Source organism: Capricornis sumatraensis, chromosome 10 (assembly GCF_032405125.1).
Source record: "Capricornis sumatraensis isolate serow.1 chromosome 10, serow.2, whole genome shotgun sequence".
In the NCBI taxonomy this organism is placed as follows: domain Eukaryota; kingdom Metazoa; phylum Chordata; class Mammalia; order Artiodactyla; family Bovidae; genus Capricornis; species Capricornis sumatraensis.
Window position 1 is genome coordinate 10,482,518 of NC_091078.1, and position 22,754 is coordinate 10,505,271.

At 58.5% G+C, this 22,754-nt stretch overlaps 1 protein-coding gene across 2 annotated transcripts in view; it reads right to left on the bottom strand.

Annotated features, from left to right (window-relative positions):
• ZMIZ1 (zinc finger MIZ-type containing 1) overlaps nucleotides 1–22,754 on the bottom strand; it is a 148,262-nt gene that overhangs the window by 5,972 nt on the left and 119,536 nt on the right. Inside the window, exons 6-20 of one of the 2 annotated variants that reach the window (XM_068981604.1) lie at nucleotides 18,477–18,591; nucleotides 17,223–17,440; nucleotides 16,225–16,423; nucleotides 14,988–15,260; nucleotides 12,155–12,337; nucleotides 11,126–11,203; nucleotides 10,258–10,432; nucleotides 9,637–9,778; nucleotides 7,878–8,088; nucleotides 6,435–6,540; nucleotides 5,394–5,554; nucleotides 3,908–3,975; nucleotides 3,536–3,604; nucleotides 2,815–3,059; nucleotides 1,602–1,768 (exon numbers count right to left, since the gene is read on the bottom strand). In XM_068981604.1, the coding sequence (XP_068837705.1) occupies nucleotides 1,602–1,768; nucleotides 2,815–3,059; nucleotides 3,536–3,604; nucleotides 3,908–3,975; nucleotides 5,394–5,554; nucleotides 6,435–6,540; nucleotides 7,878–8,088; nucleotides 9,637–9,778; nucleotides 10,258–10,432; nucleotides 11,126–11,203; nucleotides 12,155–12,337; nucleotides 14,988–15,260; nucleotides 16,225–16,423; nucleotides 17,223–17,440; nucleotides 18,477–18,591 (2,410 nt within the window). Of the gene's footprint in view, nucleotides 1–1,601; nucleotides 1,769–2,814; nucleotides 3,060–3,535; nucleotides 3,605–3,907; nucleotides 3,976–5,393; nucleotides 5,555–6,434; nucleotides 6,541–7,877; nucleotides 8,089–9,636; nucleotides 9,779–10,257; nucleotides 10,433–11,125; nucleotides 11,204–12,154; nucleotides 12,338–14,987; nucleotides 15,279–16,224; nucleotides 16,424–17,222; nucleotides 17,441–18,476; nucleotides 18,592–22,754 lie in introns of both variants that reach the window. The other variant, XM_068981603.1, reaches the window with a different exon arrangement.

Below are 22,754 nucleotides of genomic sequence, written 5' to 3' on the forward strand. Positions count from 1 at the left end.
GACAGTGCATATTTGAGAAGCATCCTGGGGGGTTGTGAAGTCAACTCACAGGCTTAGGTCCCTCTGCAAAGACCCCAGGCAGCAGAACTGACAAGGTGGTAGAGAGACTTGTTGGACAGGGGAAGGAAACACTGCCCCACTGCCATGTTCGAGTACTGGGCATTGTGAGGACTCAGAAGGTGCCATGTGAATATGGGGTCAGGGGATGATCTGGACGACTCCTGGGCATGGAATGCTGGGATCCTGGGGAGCAGGGCCAGGGAAGGGGGCCAGGAGAAAGGCTCCCAGAAATCAGAAGCCCCACAGGGCAAAAAGTAACTTACAAAAACACAGCCAAAGGCCTGTGAAAGCAGTTATTTCTGATGTGGCATTCTGGGTTCCTGTGGGCAAGTTGCTACAGTGCCCCTTACTCAGAGTCCTTCTGGTTAATAGTCGATCCTGCTGAGAATTAGTGGCTCTGGTGTACAGGACAATCTGGCAGAGCCAATTCCACGTCGAGTGTGGGGAACACAGTGCAGTCCAGAAGCCCCTTCCTTCGAGGCCACATCGTGAGAATGGAGAGCTTGGAGAGGTGCCTTCGGGTGCAGGCCCAACCCCACCACTGGGCGTTGATGAGACCCCCTGGCCCCTTCTCTCTGGCAGCTGTGACCCAGGACCTACTGCCAGGCCCTCTGTGACTGCCCTTTGGCTAAGATGAGAGACACAAAGAATAATCGAGGCCTCAGTCTTCAGCCCCTGGGCCTCAGCTTTCCCAAAACACCAACTGTGTTTCCTCCATCCAGGCACCACCAGAACTTCTGCTCCTTGAGCACGAGGCCTGCGTCTGTCTTGCTTGCAATTGATACAAGGCACAGCCGGGAGGTCAAACTCAGAAAATGCCCGCTAGACCAAGGGGGATCATCCAGCGCTGCCTAGATGAGGACCTGGGGGGTGGTCAGACCTACCACCATTGCTGTTGGGGCCACAGGAAGAGAAGGGACGGCACAGGGCACCTCGCCCAAAGGGGCTTTCTCAGCGACAGAGTGTGTGTTAATATGTGAAACAGGATGAGAAGTGAATCCTCTTGGGATAAGTAGATATCCTCACGTTTCTTTTTGCAGAAGGAGGTGATCAGACTCTCAGGGGGTAAAGTGCTTGGGTTTGGGACAAAATTCTAGATGGCTGGATGGAGCTATGATAAGTCAGTGTAAGAGTGTGTGTAAGAGGGGACGGCGTGTGTGTGCGCGCGTGTGTGTAGGATGTGTGCCATGTGTGTGGCAGTGTGTGGGCCTGTGTGCGGGGTGTGTGCAGGCCTCCGCACGTGTGCACATGTATGCAGTATGTATGTGCGGGTAAGAGACTGAAGCTTCCCCCACCTGAGAACCTGATGTCCTGGGTGAAACAGCCAAATCCAGGGGTGCTGTTGAGCTATGACCCAGCCTCGGTTAGGCCCCCCACTCCCTCCTGAGTCCCCAGACTTAACTCTCCGCCCTCCTCTTTGTCTGGGAGGGAACCAGGCAAACATCAGAAAGGTCCAGGGGAGCCCTCTGTCCCAAACAGCCCCCACTGGGGCTGGGGGCACCGGGGAGGTGGAGGGTCATGGGCGAGGAACAGGTACTCACAGTCTCCTGCATGGGGTGACTGAGGGGCTTCTCGAGGGTGGCCATGTTGTTGGGCATGTCCGGGGGGTGGGAGAGCTGGGGGGGCCCGTGCATGAAGTCATTCATGGACGTCCCACCGGGGTTCCCGTGGGGGAAGTCAAAGTTGCCATGGCCTTGATAGTTGTTTCCTGGGGATGGAACCAGATGGGGAGGGGTGTCATCAGAAGGAAAATGCCCCCCCACCCCCTGCCCAGGGAATCAGAGTGTGGAAATGAAGAACTCAGGCCTAACCCCCTGCAAGGCTAGGGTTAGCTCCGGCAGCTCAGACCTCCATGCCTGCCCTTCATCACTGGGACGACCCAGGCCCAGAGCAGGTGGCCAGAATCTGCCCCGTAAACAAAGGAAGCTGTTTTAGATTTGGGAGTCCACCCTGAGAAGTCAGCTGTCTGGCCCCCAAGCCGCTGCTCCGTTCACCATGTGGTGGTGGCGAGAGCTCAGAGGATCAGCACGCTGGAAAGCTGGGCCCCTCAGTACGCTGTGGGACTCTGGCTAGGTAGGCTAACCTCTCTGGAAATCTGATCATTCTGGAGCCCCGGGGACCTAAGGGCAGGGATTCCGTGGGGTGCTGCCATCCCCAGACTTCTGGGGGGCAGGGATGGTGCTCTCTGGGAACCGAGAGCAGTGCAGTGCAGCTGGGTCTGGGTGGCATAGAGTGAGGGACAGGCGGCTGAAGGCTGGTGCTCCAGGCCCCTGGACTCTTGTCTCTCAGAGGGTGGGAGAGTTGCAGGGACAGGGCCAATGCACAGACCACTGGAAGGAAACACAGGGGGCCTGGGGAAGGGCCAGAACTCCAGGGGCAGGTGGTGGCAGCGTCTCAAGCAAAGGGGCTCGGAAGCCCCTGAGATCGGCAGCTGCTGGCCCGGGAGCTCCAGGAGTCAGGAGAGGAGGCTGAGCAGGGTGGGGTGCGAGGGGCAGGAGGCTGGCTCACGGCTCAGTGTCTCACGCATGCCTTCCCAACTGGGTACCAACCCGCAGGGCTGGACGGAACCAAGCAGTGGGACGGAGAAGGAAGGATGGCACTGCACCCCAAGGCCAGCAGTGGGGTGTTGTTTTTTGAGGGGTGAGTTGTCTCTGCCTCTTCACACCACAGCTTCCCTGCACCTGCCACCATCACCCCAGAAACCCTGGGCCGCCGCCACAGCTTCTCCCTCCCTTTCCATCAGCCGTCGCCCACCTTGGCTGCTGTAGTCGTTGGAGTTGGCGCTCCCAGGCGGAGGCGGGAGTGGATAGGGGGACGGGCCAGGGCCCAGGGCGGCGATCATCTCCATGACATTGGGCATGATCATCTGGCTGGGACTCATGGTCTTGAACCTCTTGGAGGGGATGCCATCAGGGTCATCTTTAATGTGTAGGTCCGACTTGATGGGCACTGGCCGCCAGCTGCATGTGGGGTCAATGGTGACCTCTTCAAACTCGGAGCTGGGGGAACAAAGGGGCAGAGCTGGGGTCCTGGGTACCAGGATGTAGACACAAGAGCCTTCGGCTTGAAGAGACATTGTGATGCTCTCATCCAGGCTCGCCCTGCCCCCATTCCCATCACACTCGGCCTACATCAGAGGTATGGGAGACTTTTACATCTTTGGAGAGAAGGGGAGACTGAGGCTAGGAAAAGCAAGTGGCTATGCGGCTGGCCCCAAAGCCTGCACTCACGGCACGGCCGCCACCGCAGGCCCCGTCAGGTTCCTGCTCTGAGCATGGTCCTTTCTGGAAAGTTCATCTGCCCCCAGGTAGACAAGTCCTTAAATTTGCAGAGAGGTGAGGGATGTGGGAAAATGGTCTGCCAGCCCAGTGGGGGATAAATTATCAGGGGCAACCATGTATGCTCACCTCATGTCATCAGGGCCCGCATTCTTGTTGCCCCCCTACCCCTTCCCCGCATGGAGAGGCCTACTTACTGTTGGATGGCATTCAGGATGCCCCACATATACTGATCCACCTCCAGGCCCTCCAGCAGAGCGGTTTTACTGGAAAAGAAGAGAGGCAGGGTTTGGCCTTGGCTCCTGGACCCTAAGGGTTGGAGACACAGCTCGCTCCTCCTCACTGTGTCCAAGAGACTCAGCCCCTGCCACTGGTTACTACCGGGGCACCAACAGGAGGGGGCAGCCTTGCAACAGCTTGGTACAAGGGGACTATGCGCTGCCCCTGTGATCTGAGCCCCTCTGCTATGCATTTAGGGCAGGTGGGAGGTGGCTGGACCCCACAGAACAGGCCCCAAGCTCCTCCCACAGCCAGGTGAGTGTGCTTATGCTGAGGCAGGTGTCACTTACTTGCACACAGGACACCTCCAGGTCCCTCTCTCGCAGTTCAGCTGCAGGTATGACTCCAAGTCAAAGCACTGTAGAGGCCGAGAGACAAAGACAGATGAGCCCAGGGCCCTCAGAAACCACTTACAGGCAACCCGAACTGCCTCTGGGACCCTCATAAAGATGTCCCACCAGGGAAGGAGACAGGTGATGGAGAGACCCAGGGCTGGGGTGCTGGGTGGAGTGATAATCTTGCCTATTTTCTGCTGTGCATACAGCCTATGGGCCACACCCTCCAACGCTGTGCCCAGCCCTCCTCATACCAGCCCTGTGTACCAGATGACCCATGGCCTCCAAGCAGCCTTCCAGTTCCCCTGCAGCCGCCCCTCACCAATCCTGACGCTCTCACTGGCCGAGCCCACCGTGGAGGACACACTCCATCTGGTTCATCAGCATGTATGAGACAAATTAGGCAACCAGACATCCCCTGCCCCCGTTTTCCCAGGGAAGGAGCTTTTGATGGAGGGGGCTCCTGACCCACTCTGAAGCCCTTGGGGCCTGTTGTGAGAGGGTGGGGGCTGAGGGTGTGGCTGGCCTGGTCCCAGAGTAGCCCCCACCCAATGCATCTCAGCCACTAGGGCTGCCTGTGTTTAGCTACTCAACCTGTGAGCAGGCACTCAACCCACAGCCACTTCCTGAGCGCGTGCTCAGGGCAAGGCCTCAAGACGAGCCGGGCAGAGATGCCCCTGCTCTCAGGCTCATATCAGCCATGGTGGCCGAAAGGGTAGTATTTCCAGCTGGCTTATGACATCTGCCAGGGCTAGGACTGTCTAAATCCAGTTCTGGAGCCCTCTGGGGCTCCAGAAGAGGTCTCTATAATTCTTGCTGGCTCCGTCTGAGAAAGGAAACAAAAAGAAGTGAGAGGCTAGCTCACCCATTTGTAGACATCATGATGACTGTCATTATCTGTCATATCCAAAGAGTTCTATAAGTTGGGCAAGGAAACTGTCCCCACGGCCCAGGGGAGGTACTGAGGCTTAGAGGGGAAGAATGAATTGCTACAATGGTGCATAACCAATGAAGCCTGAATTCCAAATCCCCAGCACTCTCATTTTGGGGGTGGGGGCTCCATCCTCTTTATTTCTAACCTTGTTACTACTCCATCCTCTGAAATGTTCATGTCTCTTGGTTCATAGGGAAGAAGCAGGTCCCACCAGTGAGGTTTACATCCATCCTAACTGCTCAGTAAAATCTCATGAGACTTCCTCAAATCCAGAGAAGTTAAATCCTGACACTTCAACAGCTCATTGACGATACCTAAACCAGATGGACCTAGCTCTGAGTACACAGAGAAGTTGCTTGAAGGATAAATGATGTCAGGAATGAGTGAGTGAAATCAGCTGCTGATGGCCACGGCATCCTTCCAGGGTTGGAGACAGCCCTGTTGCCCTGTGCCTACCCCGGCGCCATCCCAGCCAGATTCCAGAAGGCTCCTCCCAGGACTGCTCACCTGGACATGCTTGCAATCGTGGCCTCGAGCAGGCAGCTGGATACGCCGGAATGTGATGGGGCACTTCAGAGATACCTTGATGGCTGTCTGCTCCACGCCATCCTCCCCATTGAGGGTCGTATTGCCCGATGAGGCCGCCACACTGCTGAAATTCCGCTTGACTGCAGGGTGGAGGCAGAAGTGGATAAGAAGGCCAAGGCTGTCCTGCACTTCCCCCACTCTCTCAAGTGGCTGATGCACACCCATAACACTGGGAAGTCTCATAAATAGGTGCAGGGCACCTAGGCCTGGGCGAAAGTGAGATCGGCACGCTGGGGGCCCTGGGATGCCCACTACTCTGGAATGACACTCTTCAGGCGAAAAGTGTGAAGTGTCCCTGGAGGTGGCCATGTCGTCAGCCCCCCAGCCTCTGCAGTTCATGCCCTGTGTCTTCACTAGGAAGGCAGGACTTTCTGCAAAGCCTGCAAAAACAGTCTGGCACTTCACTGATTTTCTGGGTCAGTGGGAGAGCCCCACAGGCACTTTTGCACTTGGTTCTGCAAGGGTGGAAATGGCCTGGCAGGATTCTAGGGCTCAGCATACAAAGAGGCACATTTGAAGGGAGTGTAGGAGCGCACTTCCCACTTCCTGCATGGTGCCCCCAGCCCAAGTGTTTGCACCTGGGACTCGGAGCCAAGTCCCTCCCTCGCAAGCTAGGCCTGGGCTGTTGAGGTAAGGAGTCCAGTCTGCAATTGACCTCTGTGCTTCCCCCTCAACCAAGAACCCTCTTTTCCAGTTCCTCCCATCCTTCCAGGTGATCACCTTCAGGGAGCCCGTCCGGACCACCTACACCATGGTATCTTGGTTTAACCTGCCTCATATCCTGTGATAACAGAACTGTGTACTCCTCCGACTGTCCCACAGCCCCAGAGGAGGGGCTCTGGAGGGGAAGGGGAAGGGACTGGTGCCAGGGCCCCTCCTCAGGGCCCAGTGCTGTCAGGCTCGAGGGACAGTGCCTGTGGAGAGACTGGGGTCTGGTTCCAGCCCTGAAGCCCCACTCACTTTTTGTGATACAGTGCTCCGCGGGCAGGAGTCGCTTCTTGAGGAGGCCTTGCAGCACGGAGCGCACAGAGGGCCGGTGGACCAGCTGCAGCACAAAGAGGTGGGACTGCCAAGAAAAAGCGGAGATTCGGACCCTGCCATGTGGCCCCCACACCGTGCCCCAGAGGCTAAACACAGCAAAGGGCCCCACATCCACAGTGATGCCCTATTAGAAGAGGGTCCTGGGGCCCTGCTAGGAGAGGGTCCTGGGACCTGGGAGAGGGTCCTGGAGCCCTGCTAGCAGAGGGTCCTGGGACCTGGGAGAGCCCTAAAGGACCAGGATGTGTCTTGGGACCTGTGAGCTGGGGACCCAGAGAGGGGTCACTCCCCAGGGACAGTGGGTCTCCACCAAAGCTGAGTCTGATGCTCAAATAGCAACACCCCCTGCTCCCCCCTCCCCGAAGGAGGTAACAGGACACAAGGCATCAGGATGGGAGCCAAACACTTCCTACCCTTGCACCCTGCTGTTTCCCCATCATGCCTACTCCACCCTTCCTGCCGGAGGATGTTGTCTTGTCTTCACTCCTCCAGGAGGCCTTCCAGGACTGCCCTCTCCAACAAGCCCCCACAAGCTCCTCACTCTGACAGCATCCCTAGTCCTGTGACCCCTATCTCTGGGTGGTCTTGAAGCCCCAACCCTCATGAGGGCTGGATCAGAGCTCTTCTCTCTCCTCCAGGGAGGCCAGCAGGCGGGGGCAGGTAAACTGCAAATTCCCAAGCAAGCCCTGAGTGCCAGACCCTGATCCTGGGGGAGAGAAGCATGGCTCAGATGTGGCCCCGGATCAGTGAGTCACAGGTCAGGAGACACACACACACAGACACACACAGACACACAGACACAGGCAGACACACACACAGACACACACAGACACAGATACACACACAGACACACAGACACACACAGACACACACACACACAGACACACACACACACACACAGACACACACAGACACACACACACACAGCTCTGAGCTAGCACTGCTGGGTGACCAAGGGAGGGCGTTAACTCCAGACTTGGTGGAGTTGGGTCCGGGGGGAAAAAGATGATTAGAATATAAAAATTTCTTGCAAATGAGGCATGAGTGGAGCCTAGCTTTGAGGGAGACACAGAACTTCCCCAGTGGAAGAAGGTGGTGGGCATGGGGGCAGGTGGTGTCCAAGAGCTCCGGGAGGAAGTGATGCAAGGCTGTAATGCAAGAGGGGAGGCCAGAGCACGATGGGCTGAGTTTCATCCCACAGTCCCGGGAGGGGGGTGGGGGGCGGGCGGGGGGGATGAGGACAGTGGCACATTTCTGGGCTGCTTCTAAAAGATCACTCCGAGGGCTGTGGGGAGGGGACCCCGGGCCATGGCTGACCCCACGGGGCGCTGAGGGTCTCCCACTCCCCACCCCCGTCACACTCACGCAGCAGCAGGCGGTGACGGTGATCTGGATGGTGTTGCGGCCTGGCTGGCACACGTGCTTGAGGTGCAACGGCTTGTGGGATGTCTTGTTGTCCCCGCGCTCGATGGTGAGGGGCGTGGCGTTCACGCTGACCTGCACCGAGGCCGGCCAGTTGGTGTTCATCTGCCGGTCCTCGTGGTGGTAGCACTTGAACTGCAGCTCCAGGTCAGACCTGGGGGTGGGGCTGAGGCTCAGGGCGGCACTGCCAGGGGGCTGCCCCGGGCCTCCAGGTTGCCTGGTGGGGCCACACACCTCGGCCTCATCACGGCCCCCGTCAAGTCGCCCAGGACTCCGTCTTCAGCCATAAAGTCTCCCCCGACCGCCTCCTCTCTCCTCTCTCACCCTGGACATTCCCACTGCCCAGGCTCCCCAACCCCATCAAAACCCATTCCAACAACCCCAGTTCCCCCAGGACTCCCTCACACTGTTTAACCATAGCCCCCCAACTCTGGCCACTATCTCCCAGCCCCCTGCATGTAAGGACAGAGACAGAGAGACAGAAAGGACAGACACTAACTCAACGAGACCAGCTGGAAGACTGATTATATACTAGGCTCCTGAGGAAGAAGCGTCCCAGGCCAGGGCCTTGTCTGGTTCAGTCCCCTCGTTCCCCTCCATGGTGGGCCCCAAGGACACGGCCCTGAAAGAATCCCCACAAACCCAGCAGGGACCACACATGCGTGAAAGGCGAGCAGGGCCAGTAGCCAGGGCACAGGTCTCGCGGGTGAGGGTACGCACAAGTAAGGAGGGATGGGTGAGCAAGGCCCCTGCACGGGCGTCTCTCCTGCCTGAGTGTCTGTGTTCCCATGCCCTTATGCTCACCCTGGCTGTCTTAGGCCTGCTCTGCAGCCTGATCAGCCTGATCAAGCCAATGGGCCAGCTGTGTGTGCACAGGTGTGTGTGCACAGGTGTGTGTGCACAGGTGTGTGTGCACAGGTGTGTGTGCACAGGCAGGCGCTCAGCTCAGACACATCTCATGCCCTCAAGGTGCTCACCAGGCAACTGAGTCCTGGCTGAGAAGGGACCGAGGGTGGAGACACCAATGGGTTCTGGTGTCTAAGAGGTCCGAGCCCAACTCCCAGTTCTGCTTCTTGCTACCTGTGAGGACTCACCCAAGCTAACCACTTCTCTGGCCTCAGTTTCCTCACTGTCAATGGGGCAAGCAATGCCCACTCATAAGATCAAAGGAGATCAGGTATAGCAGGCTCAGAACACAGACCCTGGGCTAGCAGGGGGCCTCCAGACCCCACATTCCAGTGCCGGATGTTTGAGCAGCAGCCCTGCCCAGTGGCCAGCTGCTTGCCTGGTTCCGGAAGGACCCAACCCTGTTCCTGCACCTCTCTCTATTCCTGGCTCTGGCCACATGAGCCACAGTCAGGGGTCAGCTTAGAGTCCCCACTGGAATATCCTCCTTCTCAGCCTTTAGGTCTCAGCTAGCTACCATTTCCTCTGGGAATTTGTTCTTGAGCACTCGCTTTGGACCGGGGTGAGTGACAGCTGATCCCTACCCTCGGGCCCCTACGCCAAGGCAGCTTTGTCTGTCTCCCAGGCACTGCAGGTTTTCCATGACATTCCCAGGCCTTGCACACGGCAGGGCCCAGTCAGTGATGCTGAACAGGTGACGGTGTCAAACAGATGCTGTTACCACCTCTCCCAGGCAAGGCCAGGGCCTCAAGGCCGCCTCCACCTGGCGTGGGCTGTGCCGCACGCTTACACTCACCTCCACATCAGCGTCTGGTGGACCGTGGGCCGCAGGTGAAAGACGTGGTTGCTGACGGCCAGGTTGTGCTCCAGGCGGAAGGGCTCCAGCACCACGCCGTCCCGCACGGGGAACGTGAGCCGCAGCTCGTCATTGTGGTTGGCTGCACAGGGGAGGAGCCGGTGAGCCGCATCGCCCTGGCCGCCGTGGCACATGACACGCGCCCTTGGCTGCATGCCCTGCGTGTGTGTGTGAACAGGGCCACAGCAGCCGGGCTGCGTGGTTAAGGGCACACCAGACAGCTCCTGGCACCTTCTGGTCCACTGGACCCCATCCTGAGCATCCCTGCATCCCAAGCCCCATGCATCCTGTTCTTGCCCCCACCTGCTGTCTGCCCTGGAAGCCCTGAAGACTGCCCCCAGTCCTTTTCCACAGCTGAGAGCCACTCTGCCTCCCAGCCTCCCGCTGCTCAGGCAGCTCTCACACCCTCCACTCTTTTCACATGCCCAGCCCGCACAGGCCAGCAGTCAGACTTCCAAGTCCCCTGACTCCCGGTGTACTCTGAGGGAAGGGGAGGTGGGGGCATATGGAGGTGTCTGGACAGAGGAAGGGAGGACGTGAAGGAGAGCGCGGGGCGCTCACCTGGGGGCGGCGGCAGAGCGCTCATATTTGGCTTGATGTCAGGCGGGAAGGGCGGCTTAACGTCTTGGCTGGGCGACAGGTATGGGGGGATGCTGCTTCCGGGGGTCATGGGGGGCGTGGGGTTCCCCGGAACAGGTGAGTGGGGGTAGTTTGCCACAGGAACCGGCCTGGGAGGCTGGAAGGAAAGAGAGACCACATATAGGTTACTGGTTTAAGAAATAAGGAAGGAGGGGCCATGGCTCTGGACACAGACCCTGCCCACCCTAGCATCCCAGGGCTGCGACCCTTGCTCCCCCAAGGGAAGAGACCCCCTCCCCCCCGCCCCCGCAGGGAAACCCCTTCCTCCACTCTGGGTGCACTCAGGCCTCTGCCCCCCTAGGAAGACAGGTGGGTCTGGGAAGGGCATCACCACCCTTCACTTGGGTCACGACATCGAAAGGTTGTAGGGTCACCAGCCCTTTTGGCCAGCGAGGACACAGGCTCAGGGCGATGGAGAACTTGCCTAACATAGTCCGGGGAGAAGAAGAAAGCTAGAAGCAATTCCAGGTCTCCCGTGGCCCACAGCATGACTGTAGGCCATGTCCGTCACCCCCATCCCGCCACACTGGGGTCCCCAGATGGAGTTAGGCATGAAGGGTCTCCAGGAGCCCCTTCCCTTAGTCTCCTAGTCCCCACATGGTTTTTTCCAGGGCTGGCCAGGCCCACACTCATTCCCAACCCACCTCTGAACTGTGGACTCTCCAAGCATCTCTGTGGCTTGGAGCAGATGGGCCTACTAACGTCCAGAAAGACTGGGGCAGAAACAGTGAGGCCCCCTCTAACACAGTGCACGTGGGTTATAATTCCCAAGACGGAGACTGGAACATACCCTATTGACGTTCCCTTGGCTGTAGTTGCTGTAGCTGCTTCCAGAGAAGGTGTTATTTTGTCCATTAAACTGCTCTGGCTGGTAAAGCAAGATAAACAAAGCCATGGATGGAAGGCAGAAAGTCTACCAGAAACCCTCTCCCCCTCCTGAAATGAAAGTCTTCCAGAAGGACGGGGGATGGTGGAGAGGCCCACCCAGTGCTGGGGTAGAGGGCAGGGTAGGGGCAGAGCAGGTCACTGCTGCGGTCAGCATTTTGCCTTTCTCTACCTACCCATCGCTACTAATTTAATGAGTTTATAGAAATAGCAACACCTAATGGGCTGAAGTTGGGGTAAAAATAGTAAGCCCACGTAAGCCAAGTGGTGGGTGGTCATGTAAGTTGGCATGATTCATGAGCAAATAGGTGTAAATTATTTCCAGAGTCTTCCTCGCTCCTGAGAAAGTACTTTATAGTAATCCCAAAGAAGGAAAGAGTTACATGCATGAAAATATTATAGTACTATTTCAAAAGTGAAACCGCAGGAAAAATCCCACATGTCCAACAGAAAGGATAAAACGCCGTACGGTTCTCAGTAGAATGTTAGGCAGCCATTAAAAGTGACAACCACTGGGACTGTAGCAATAGGTAACACGCTGTGTCGAGTGAAAGAAACAGGTTCAAAATTACAAGGTAATAAGAACCATATAACATTGTTGGTGCCCATGTGCATAGAATAATCAAGCGTAAATATATTCGAGCGGGTACTTTTTCTTAAAAAATATATTTCCTCCATTGTTATTATCTTACATACGCTATAAATAGTGAAGGGAGAAAGAAAACCATCGTCTGAGCCCTGTGAGAACAGGAACCAAGAAAAGCCAGTCGTTTCGGTCATCACATGCATAGCTCGGAGCATACAAGGCCACATCCAGCAATCTCCGCCTGCCCCCTGGTGACCTCAGGGGGTGCCCAGGGCCAGGATGACGCAGGCAAGGGAAGGGAGCTGAGCTGGTGAGGAGCGAAGGGGCCCATGGGGCAGCGGCACTCACCTTATAATACTGCCCCATGTTGACTGTGGGGGGCGGGTACTGCCCAGTGCTCGGCTGGCTGGGCATCCGCTGCCCGGGGTAGTTGGGAGATGTGAGCGGCCGCGGGGGGTTGGGGGTAGGGTACTGGCCTGGCTGGGTGGGGAACTGGCTGTTTGGTCCGTATTGCTGGTTTCCGTAGTTAGGCTGTGGTGGCAGAGAAAGGAGCAGGGAAAGGTCATCAGTGTCTGGAAGCCAAGCTGCCCACCGATGCTGGGGCCGCCTCCTCTCCTCTCCTCTGTCCCTGATGGCAACCACCCACAAAACGTCCACCCCGCCTGCAAAGAGGAACAGCTCAACCAGATGATGCCTGGGGCCCCTTCCTGTCCTGACATGCAGAGATGTAACAGCTGGCCTGTCTTCTCAAGGGCCACCTCCCCTGGAAGCTGTCTTTTTGGAAGCCCCACGCCCCTGGGCACTTTCAGAGCCTCTTGTTCACACCATCAGGAGGGCACTTGATTCTGAAGCCCCCTTTGGGTTTCTCCTGGTGCTTGGTTTGTGACAGACAACAGAAGGCACATCTGTAAAGGTGAGCCCCTGAACCTGGGAGGCTCTGTCCCCCACCCCACACTGAGCAGAACACACTGATGTTGAGTTCTGCGTTGTCCACGCAGAAGGTGGGAGAACCAGGCGGGTGAAGGGACAAGACAACCCCGCGTGGGGAAGGCAACCGTTTCTGGGAGGGGCAGGATCACTGTCCTGGGAGAGCCACCCCACACCCTCTAGTTGCCTCCTTATTCATAAGATCAGGTGACCCTGGGGCACCCCACGTCATTACATCCTGCAGAGTTGGCGCTGCTTCCCTGTCTGTTGAAACTCCTTGTCTATTCGCTGCCTCTCTTGCCCTCTTGGCTCGGAGGTGCAGGAGATGGCTAAGTCCCAGTGTCTGGCAGAGAATAGGCCAGCAATTAATACTTGCTCAATACAAGAAAGAAGGGCAGAGAGTAAGCCGCGGAGGAGAGCCAGGTTTGCATCAGCAGTAAAGAACTCGGTGCAGTTCACATTATTGCCATACGGCAGCTGTTCTGTGTTATGGCGGGATTTCTGTCACATCACTGCAGGACAGGAACTGGAAGCTGCGACTGTCCACCAGCAGAGTCCTGTGCGGGACCAGGTGACTGACCCCAGCCCCTGCCCCAGGGTTCCAACAACCTGAGAGGTTCTACAAGCGTGTATGTACTTAGAGATTCCCAGACAGGCTCGAGTTGTGCAGGCTGTGGCCCCCGGTGTCATAGCCCCGTGTCAGGTACTGTGTAGCTGGGTAGCATCAGCAGCTTACAGGAGATGACTTAGTAAAGATAACCGAGAGCCTTTGGTGTGCCCTGCTGTGGCAGGCAAGAGGCGGGGAGCCAACAACGTACAGGGGCAGGGCTGACACCAGGCTGATGCTGGGAATTCTGCTGCCTCTGCTGCAGTCACCTCCTTGGGTGCCAGCAGTCCCGAGGCTGGGCCTACGATGCACTCCCAGCCCCGCCAGTGGGGACACTGGGATTCTGAGCACAGAGAGGGCTGAGAAGGCCCTGAACTCGTGTGGGGACTGCACGGGAGTGAGGCGCACAGGTCAAGGGCCCCTCCCATCCCCAAGGACAGCCAGGGCCTCGGGAGGTGCCGTCCTTCTCCGGCTTCTCCCTGAGCTGGTGCCAACCTGGAGGAGGTCTGGGCTTGACCTTGTTTGACCCTGACCTCTCCTGTCTTGGATCCAGGGCACCTCCATCAGCAGCCAGGCCATCTTCTAGCCCAAGGGAGCGGTGGATGCCGAGGGGAAGCACACAGACCTTCGATGAACCCGAGGTCTTTGGGCTCTAACCGCACGGTAAGCCCAAGCAGAAGGCACAGTTCTGAGAAGGGGAGGAGCCGACCTGAGGAGGTGTGCATGCAGACACTGGGAGATGCTTGGGATGGGCTCTCTCCAGGTGAGCAATCAAGGTGGGCCTCCCGAGAAGCATCTCGGTGTCTTCTGCAGGTGAACTAAACCTTTACCTAGGTACCCACATAGGCCATTCACTGCCAACCTATTTTCTGAGTGCTCTCTGAAGGCCCTGTGACGCCCCCTCCAGGAAGTTCTTCAGACCTCACGCTGAGTTCCAAACACCCCATCGTGCGTCATTCCTTTGTGGCTTCCGGCCTAGAGCTCATCCTTCTGGCTGAAGTCCTGGCTCCTGGAGGACAGGAGGTGTGGGTTTGGTTCCCTTGGTCTTCCCCAATCCTGTGGCTGAGCCGGCCGGATAGCCTGATAGGCAGCCTCGCCCCTGGCAGGGCCCCAGGAACATGCTGCCTGCCTTCCAGTCACTTCTCCGAGGTGCAGGGCCTTCAGATGGTCACAGGGCTTTGTCTCCTCTCTCTCTCGGGTGAGATGCCCTCACGTGGGTGTGAGGAATGTGGACCCAAGGAGATCTTAGTTCCTTAGCCTGAGTCACCCAGCTACTGTCTGTGCTAAGACAGGAGAGAGTCCTAGGGGCGGTCACTGCCTGCTAACTGCCTGCTCATGCCAGCCCCAGGGCCAGGAGCTCCAGGTACATCCCCTCATTTAAGACTCCAGGCAGCCCCATGACGTGGGCTGGATGGTCATGAAAGAAAGAAACGGAGATTCCAGGAGAAGACGTGACTTGCTCAAGGTCTTCTTGATGGGACATGCCAGCGCTGACCTTAAACTCAGAAGCGCCTGACTCCTAAGACTCTGCCTCTTGGTTCAGGCTTCCTGAGGGTCAATCCACGCCCTTTTCAAGGTACTGCCCACAGCACCCGTGGTCCTCCCCGCTACCCATCCTGCCCGCCGTCTGCCTGCTACCACACTCACCTCTCCAGGGTATGGCCTCTTTATGCTCTGAATGGGAAGGGACTGGGGCCGGGGGCCCGGGTACGTCTGCTGGGGCATCCGCTGCCCGTGTGTGCCAAAGGGGCTGATGCCGGGCGGCCGGGGTTGGTTCATGCCCATGGGAGGGCCGCTCATCCCCGAGGGTGTCATGCCAGCCGCCATGTTTGCGGGGTTCATGCTGCCCCCCATGGAGGCAGGCCCCCGAGGCCCGGGCTGGTTCATGAATTGGCTGTTATACGCCTGGGTGGGACCCATCTGGAAAGAGGAACAGACCTTCAACGGGAGAAGAAGAAAAAAAAAAAGAATAAAATGCCACATGCATTGAAAGTGCAGGGAAGGAAGGGTGGGGGAAGTGGGGGGTTCAGGACTGGGAGTTGGGGCACTTTCCTGTGTGGCTGCAGCTGGTGACCAGGCTCCAAAGGACCACCGGCCGCCTGGGCTCACGGCTGCCCTCTGCAGGCCGCACAGGAAAGATGCAGCCCGAGGGGTGTTAAAGGGTGGGGCGCAGTCACTCCAATGCACAGGCGGCATTTCCAGGGAGGCAGGCAGGGAATGGGAAAGGGGGTGCGGGGGTGGGGAGGGGCATGGGAGAATGGAGGTGGATGAGGATGGAGGCAAGAGCCCCTTTCCTGGAAGCCCTGGCCCCGCCCTTGTTTCTCAGCCAATAGATACACACCCTCTATCCATCAAGTCTGAGGTGGACTCAGCTCTGCCTATCTCTGCCCACCTGCCCCGTTGTTCCCAAACTTGATCCCCAACCTCCACACCCATCCTGCATTTCTGCGAGGGCTCCCCCTCTCCTCACACCCCATCCCATCCTTCTGACGGTCAGAGCTGGGACCTGGGCAAAATCCACAGATGAGACAACTACCGGAGCCCCGGTCTTCAGAGGACACCAGGGGACAGACTGGCGTCGAGGCTGCTTTAGACACAGCCTGCTCTTCGGTTAAGTGGGGGCCAGATTGCAATATGGAACATCTTTCCCCATATAGAGACATGCAGGTAACACGCAAAACCAACACAAGCTCCCAAACACCCCCCACCACACTCACTCACACTGACACACCCACACCTCAACACATAACCCCCTCCCTGTGCTTCTAGGAAAGCCTAGATGCACCCTGACACCATCCGCTCCTCCCAGCACACAGACACGGAGAGCCCGACTCCAATCCCCGGGGCTGTCTGCTGAGTGGACCAGGACTAGTGTGGCCCTTACCGGTCCATACTGGTTTATATCCTTATTCTGTGTTTCTTGCAAGGCTGCCACGGTGGCCGTAGCTGTGGCTGTGGCCGTGGCGGCTGCTGCCGCCACTGCAGCTGCTGCAGCCGCAGCTGCTGGCTGAGTGAAGTCAGCGGGCGGCCTGGTGTGTGGAGGGACACCCATGCCTGCAGGGGCATTCGGACCCCCAGGGTAACTGTGAGGGAGGAAAGAAGGGTGAGTTAGATGCCGCCTGAACCTAAAGATGAACCCACGACCAGCCTTGGGTGGGGAGAGAGAGGTCGGGCTGTTTCAGGCCCTCCTGCTCACAGCTCATGGAGCAGGGAGGTTTGGACTCACAGCCCAGTGGGGACGGGGGCCTCCTGTGGGTTGTCAGTCCCTCAGCCACTTGGCAGCCACCAAGTTGCCGTGTGCCTGGAGCCCCATCTAGGTCCTAGTGGGTGCTTGCTCCTACACCCTAGGTCATGGCACTCTCGGCCACCACAGTGAGCCCCTTTCCTGGAGGGGACACCGAGTGTCAGAGAACCTGAGCCACTGGTCCACGGCCCCCAGTAGGGATGGCAGGATGGGGATGCAGCTACGTTTCACCAGGAGGCCCCACTGCACCTGGCAGGGCTGCAGTCAGCCCTGGGGACCTGGGAGGGGTGAGGCCACAGGGCAGTCCTGGACAGGGCAGGATGGACAGCGAGGGGAGGGATGGGGTGCCTCTGCCCCACGCCACGTCCCCGGAGTGCCTTCCTGGGGTTCCCTGCCGTCTCCCTCCCTTACTCCTGAACCACGGGACTCCAGTCCCTGCACACTTCCGCCTCCATGAGCAACACGGCAGAGTGGACCCTCCTGCACCCCCGCTTTCTCAGCGTCTCCCAACTAGTAAAGGTGTGACGTAGAGCGTCATTCAGAGGAATGAGAAGGTTGTCCTTCAATTTGACGGGCTGAGGGCCCTCAGAACGCCACCCAGCTGCGCTGCATGTGACCTGCAGGCCGGCCCTGCTCACCTGGCCCCGAAGCCCCCGCTGCCGGGGTAGTTGGGCCGGCCATACATGCTCTGCTGGATGTAGGGCTGAGTGGGGCCGGCCTTGGCTGAGAACTGCTGCTGCTGCCCAGCAAACTGTGGGGAGTTGAGGCCGGGGTTGCTGGTGGTCATGCCCGACGCCATGGGGTTGCCGCCTGGATTCATGGGGTTGTTGGCATTGGCCATAGGGTTCCCAAGGACCTGTGGGCAGAGAGAGCGGCTGTCACCCACGCGGGTACCCAAGTGGTGTAGGGAGGGAAAAGGAGAAATGCCAGGGGGTGGGGGTGGAGGAAGCATCAAAACACAGGCAGGACAACAGAGAACGAGGAGGAGGAGGAAAAGGGCCGGGGGCTTTTCAGTGTCCTCTGGGCATGAACTGCTGGCACAGCACACAGTATTAGAAGCGGGTAACCCAGCCCGGAAGCGGGCTTTGTAGATGAGAACGTCAGCCCAGGGCGGAACAAGGTGACGCTGGTCCTGCACATGGCTGCCGGTGGGAAAGGCCTGGACGTCTCAGTCTTCCCGTCCTACAAAGCAGCCTGGATGCCAAGGATCGTGCCACATGGAGGCCCTGCGCTGCTGCTCTGTGAGGGCCAAGGGAAGCCCAGCCCTCTAGCTCTGGAGGGTGGCAGGGCCCTGTGGCTCTCTGTGGAGTGCGAGGGGCTCCCTGTGGCCCAAGACTGGAGATAAAGTGCGCTGGTTCCCTCCAGGGTGGCAAGTGGCCCTGAGCCATTCACGTGGCCAGGCGGCAGGAAGGAAGGCATGGAGGAAAAGGGAAGGACCAAGAGCGGGAGGCACGGTAGACGAGGGATGTGGGGTGGAGTCTGTCACAAGTTTTAGGCTCAGTTTTTTCACTGAAATCTAACCCAGGCCATCCAGGGTCAAAGACTCCAGGTGTTGGGACCCTAAGCTCAATAACCTCCAGGAAGTTCTCCTGTTAATCCAGCCTAAATAAACGTGAGCCAGGAAAGAACCCCTTGCTCTCTGTCAGGTGAAAGCCATTGCCCCAGCAAGGCCCTAGAGCTGGGGCAGTGCACAGGGCCAGGTGCCATCCTCCTGGGGCAGGTGTGGGCCCATCCTGGGTAGAGGCATGTGCACAGCTGGGGGCGCCCTGACAGCTGCTCTTTCCAGCAGGCGAAGAGCCTGGGAGAGCCAGCAGGGCTAGCACGGCAAGGTGACCGTGATGGATGGCCCCACCCGGAAGGGGCTGTGGCTGGGCGGGATGACAGGCTCTTACCTGGCTCTGGGATGTGTTGGTCACTCCCCAAACCGTGGTGACCACGGAGAGGGAGCCGGGAGGCTGGTTGGTGTTCTGCTGCCAAGGGACAGAGTCATAGGGGAATGACCCATCACTGCAGAGAGAGACAGAGGAGGGTCCTCAGGGGTGTTGCAGACGCAGGCTCAGAGGGAGGCGTGCCCCATCACCCCACCATGCTCTGCGGCTCCTGGCCATTCTCCATTCTGGATCCCCTGCGCCTGGCATGGTGTCATGTTGTGTGACAGTGACCAGCTCTCCCATCATCACTGCGGAGGTGCCGCCCCCATGGTTGTCTGTCTCCTGTGAGACCAAGGCCACGGGTCATGCTAAGCTCTGCCTTCGACCACAAGCTGCTCTAAGAAGTTCTCCAGAGAGAGCCCTGGTTCCTTGGCTCCAACTTCCCCTCAAAACCACCCATCCCTTCTCAGAAAGGGCTTCCCTGGTGGCTCAGATGATAAAGAATCTGCCTGCAACGCAGGAGACCCAGGTTTGATCGCTGGGTCGGGAAGATTCTCTAGGGGAGGAAATGGGAACCCACTCCAGTATTTTTGCCTGGGAAATCCCATGGACAGAGGAGCCTGGCGGGCTACAATCCATGGGGTCGCAAAGAGTCGGACACGACTGAGCAACTAACTTGCACTTCTCAGAAAAGGCCAGCAGGGCCCCCGTGTGAGTCTCGGCTCTTCCCTCCTCCTAAGCCCTCATGGTGAGTCGGCCGCCCTGCTCAGCTGACTTGGCCTTTGGAAGGAGGGTCCACAAGTCTCTTTTTCTTCCCAGATGACAGGCACTGGCCTCCCTGCTGTGCTTCCTCCCTTGCTCCCACTCAAACTCTCATGCACATCCCACCAAACTCATCTCCCTCAGACTCCTGAGACACAAAGACCTTCAGTGGCTTCCAGTGTTCACAAAGTCCCAACTCACACTGCAGAACAGCTTACCCCACTGACTGATCCCACCCTACCATGCTTACCCCCTTGGCTCTCACTTCTCCAGGAGCCGACCCCCACCCCAGCCATTCCCCCACCTCCCCAGTCTCGTCTCTAGTCCCTGCAGTACCCACCTTGTTCGATGACATCTCCCCAGGAGCCCCCAGTCATCAGAAGCAAGACCCCATGCCCGGCCCTTCACATCAGAAGTGCTCAGTAATAGCTTTCTACTAGTTGCCATGGCACAGATGGAGAGTGAGGTCCAGCAGACCCCAGGGAGGGCAGCCGGGGCACGAGCTCGAGAAGGAGCTGGCGAGGTAACAGCATAGAGGACCCGCCAGGGTCCCAGTCCCCGGGAGTGCCGGGCTGGGGCAGCCTGTCCCACGCTGACTTTTCTAGCACCTCTCACAGGGAGAAAATCCCAGAAGCGGCCCCAGAAAGAGAAGAAGCACCGAGCACCCACGTCTGGGCTACCACCTCTGCCCACAGCATTCAGACCGGGCTGAGGTCGGCAAGGCAGCAGGGGCAGGAGGGGGAAGCGGGCTCTGGAGGAGCACGGCTTGCTAGGAAAGCACCTCACGCCTCCGACTTGCACCCTCATCACAGGAAGTCAGCAGAAGACCAAGGCGCTCACTCACGCCTGGAGACACTTGAACCCCAGCAGAGCAGCCAGCTTAGGTCCTGGAGGTCAGACTTCCAGGAAAAGGCGCAGGCCTGCAGGACAGAGGGGCAGGGGGCCCCAGATTTGAGGGAGTGGGGGTCTGAGCCTCGTGTACCGCTCTTTGCCGGGCAGTGCCCTCGGTCACGTTGGTCAAGTCAGGTCAGACTGAAGGGAGGACGGTGTCACTGACTGCCCATGCTTGCTCCTCCCTTGCCCGGACACCCTCTCTGCCTGGACAGCCCCTGGCTTCTTTCCTGTCTCTGTTCAGAAGTCACCGCCCTGGAGCTGATGCCCTGACCTCCTGGGGCACAGCAACTCCACCCCGTCCCCTTTTCCTCTCACTCTCGCCTGTTGTTTTTTTGGTACCCTGGGTACAAGTCCTGCCCCTCCCTGGCTCGGGGCCCCAGTGCCAACTTCTGAGCCTGTCTGAACTCAGTCTCCTCATCTGTGAAATGGGCATAAGAACAACACCTACCCCTGCTGCTGCTGCTGCTAAGTCGCTTCAGTCGTGTCCGACTCTGTGCGACTCCATAGACGGCAGCCCACCAGGCTCCCCCGTCCCTGGGATTCTCCAGGCAAGAACACTGAAGTGGGTTGCCATTTCCTTCTCCAATGCATGAAAGTGAAAAGTGAAAGTGAAGTCGCTCAGTCGTATCCGACTCTTAACAACCCCATGGACTGCAGCCCACCAGGCTCCTCCATCATGGGCTTTTCCAGGCAAGAGCACTGGAGTGGGGCGCCATCGCCTTCTCCGATCCCTACTCCCATTCTATTCAGTCTTCAACTGCAGGTCATGATGCATGAAGTGTGTTGTGACATTGAACCAACACAAGCGGGAAAATGGAGGGAATAAAATAGAAAGCTATCAGCTGTGAGCACAGAGTAAGGAGGAATATCATCCTTTGAACTGACTTCCTGATGTTACACATGAGCACACACGCACCCTGGGTCACGGGGTAATCTGCGCATTGCTGAGAGTCTAAGGTGTGCGTGGCAAGTTGCTTCAGTCACGTCTGACTCTTTGCGACCCTATGGGCCATAGCCCTCCAGGCTCCTCTGTCCATGGGATTCTCCAGACAAGATTACTAGAGGGGGCTGCCATGCCCTCCTCCAGGGAATCTTTCTGACCCAGGGATCGAACTCAGCGTCCTATGTCTCCTGCATTAGTAGGTGGGTTCTTTACCACTAGCACCATTTGGGAAGCCCGCTGATCTCAGGCATATGAGTCTGAACACAGGCCTCCGTGGCCTAAGTCTGATGATGTGGCTCTAAGAGAAGACTGCAAACAAAAAGTCTTTCTTAAAAAGTGACACGGAGCGACTTCAGCATTGCTCATGATTTCTGGGAGGAAAACAGCGGGCCTAGACTGGATAGGGAGGAGTCCTCCTCAGGGAACCCGTCCGTCTGCCTGCCCTCTCCCTCTGCGGCCCAGAGGTGATGTGGGTCAGCAGGAAGGAAGTGAGGCCCAGATGCACAGGCCAAAGGTGACCGGCAGCTCACACTCTCTACACCTGGGGGTGCCGCTGGGGGGCCTGGGAGCCCAGAGAGCCTGGGCAGGATGGAGAAGCGCAGGAAACAGGCAGAGCCTGCTCCTCAGCGCAGCTGGGCTGGAAGCAGCCCTGCCTTCCCAGGAGGTCGCTGGGGACCCCAGCGAAGCGCCCAGTCCCAGGGTTCCCATTCCTGCCTCACAGGGAGGCCGCACAGGCTACAGTTTTAAATAACAAAGAGGAGACCCCTGGACACCCTCCCTCCCGTGGAGCCCTTGCCCTACGTGCTCCTGGACGAAACCCGGGACTAGACTAAACTGAGCAGAGCCCAGGCCAAAGTCTGTCCTCTCTCCCCAGAATTCCTGCCCCACAAACTCCCATCAGCCCTCCAGGCTGAATCTGCTTGTGGCTGAGGTTCTTACCCGGCAGACTCAGGAAGCAGGGCCCCTGGGAGCTCCCCACGAGCCACCAGCTGCTGCCTCACCACCTCAGGCGGGGAGGCCCCGGCTCACCGGGATACAGGCCTGTGAATAAGCTCCCAACTGCCCGGTAGCTTGTGGGTGGGCCTTGTGGGCGGAAACCGGCTCCTTCCTGTTTTGTCCCCTCCACCCCAGGCTTAGTGAGAAGCAAACTTAACCCGGGTTCCCAAACTGGGCATCCCGCCGTCTGGCTGGAAGGTTCACCCCAGAGCTCAGATGCAGACTCCGTGTGTGTGTGGGGGCCATGTATGTGTGTCACACAGAGGGGCCCCACTGGCATGTGTGTGCGTGGAGCAGGAGATGGGCACCTGTGAGCAGGGGTGGTCTCGGGGACTTGCTCGCCCCCACTCGCACCTGCTGCAGAAGCAGAAGTGGCAGGCGCACCGACACGGCTGTGACTCATCTCCTGGGGAGACGGCGCCCGCTGGCGCGGGGGAGCTGCTCGCCCCCACAGGCCCATGGTGGCAGTCAGCCCTGCCGACGCCTCTGCCCAGACTCAGACACTGCCGTCGGGGGAGGGGAGGAGGCCCGCTTGGCTCCCGGGGCCCCAGCATCAAGGGCAAGCCAGGCTCCTGGGTCCAACCAGGGTGGGAGGGGCTCAGGCTAATGAAGAGGAGGTCAAGGGGTCTGGGGGTACCCTGAGGCTGTGTCCCTCCTCCGCAAGCACCATTTCACCAGCATACATGCTCAGCCCGGGTCAGAGG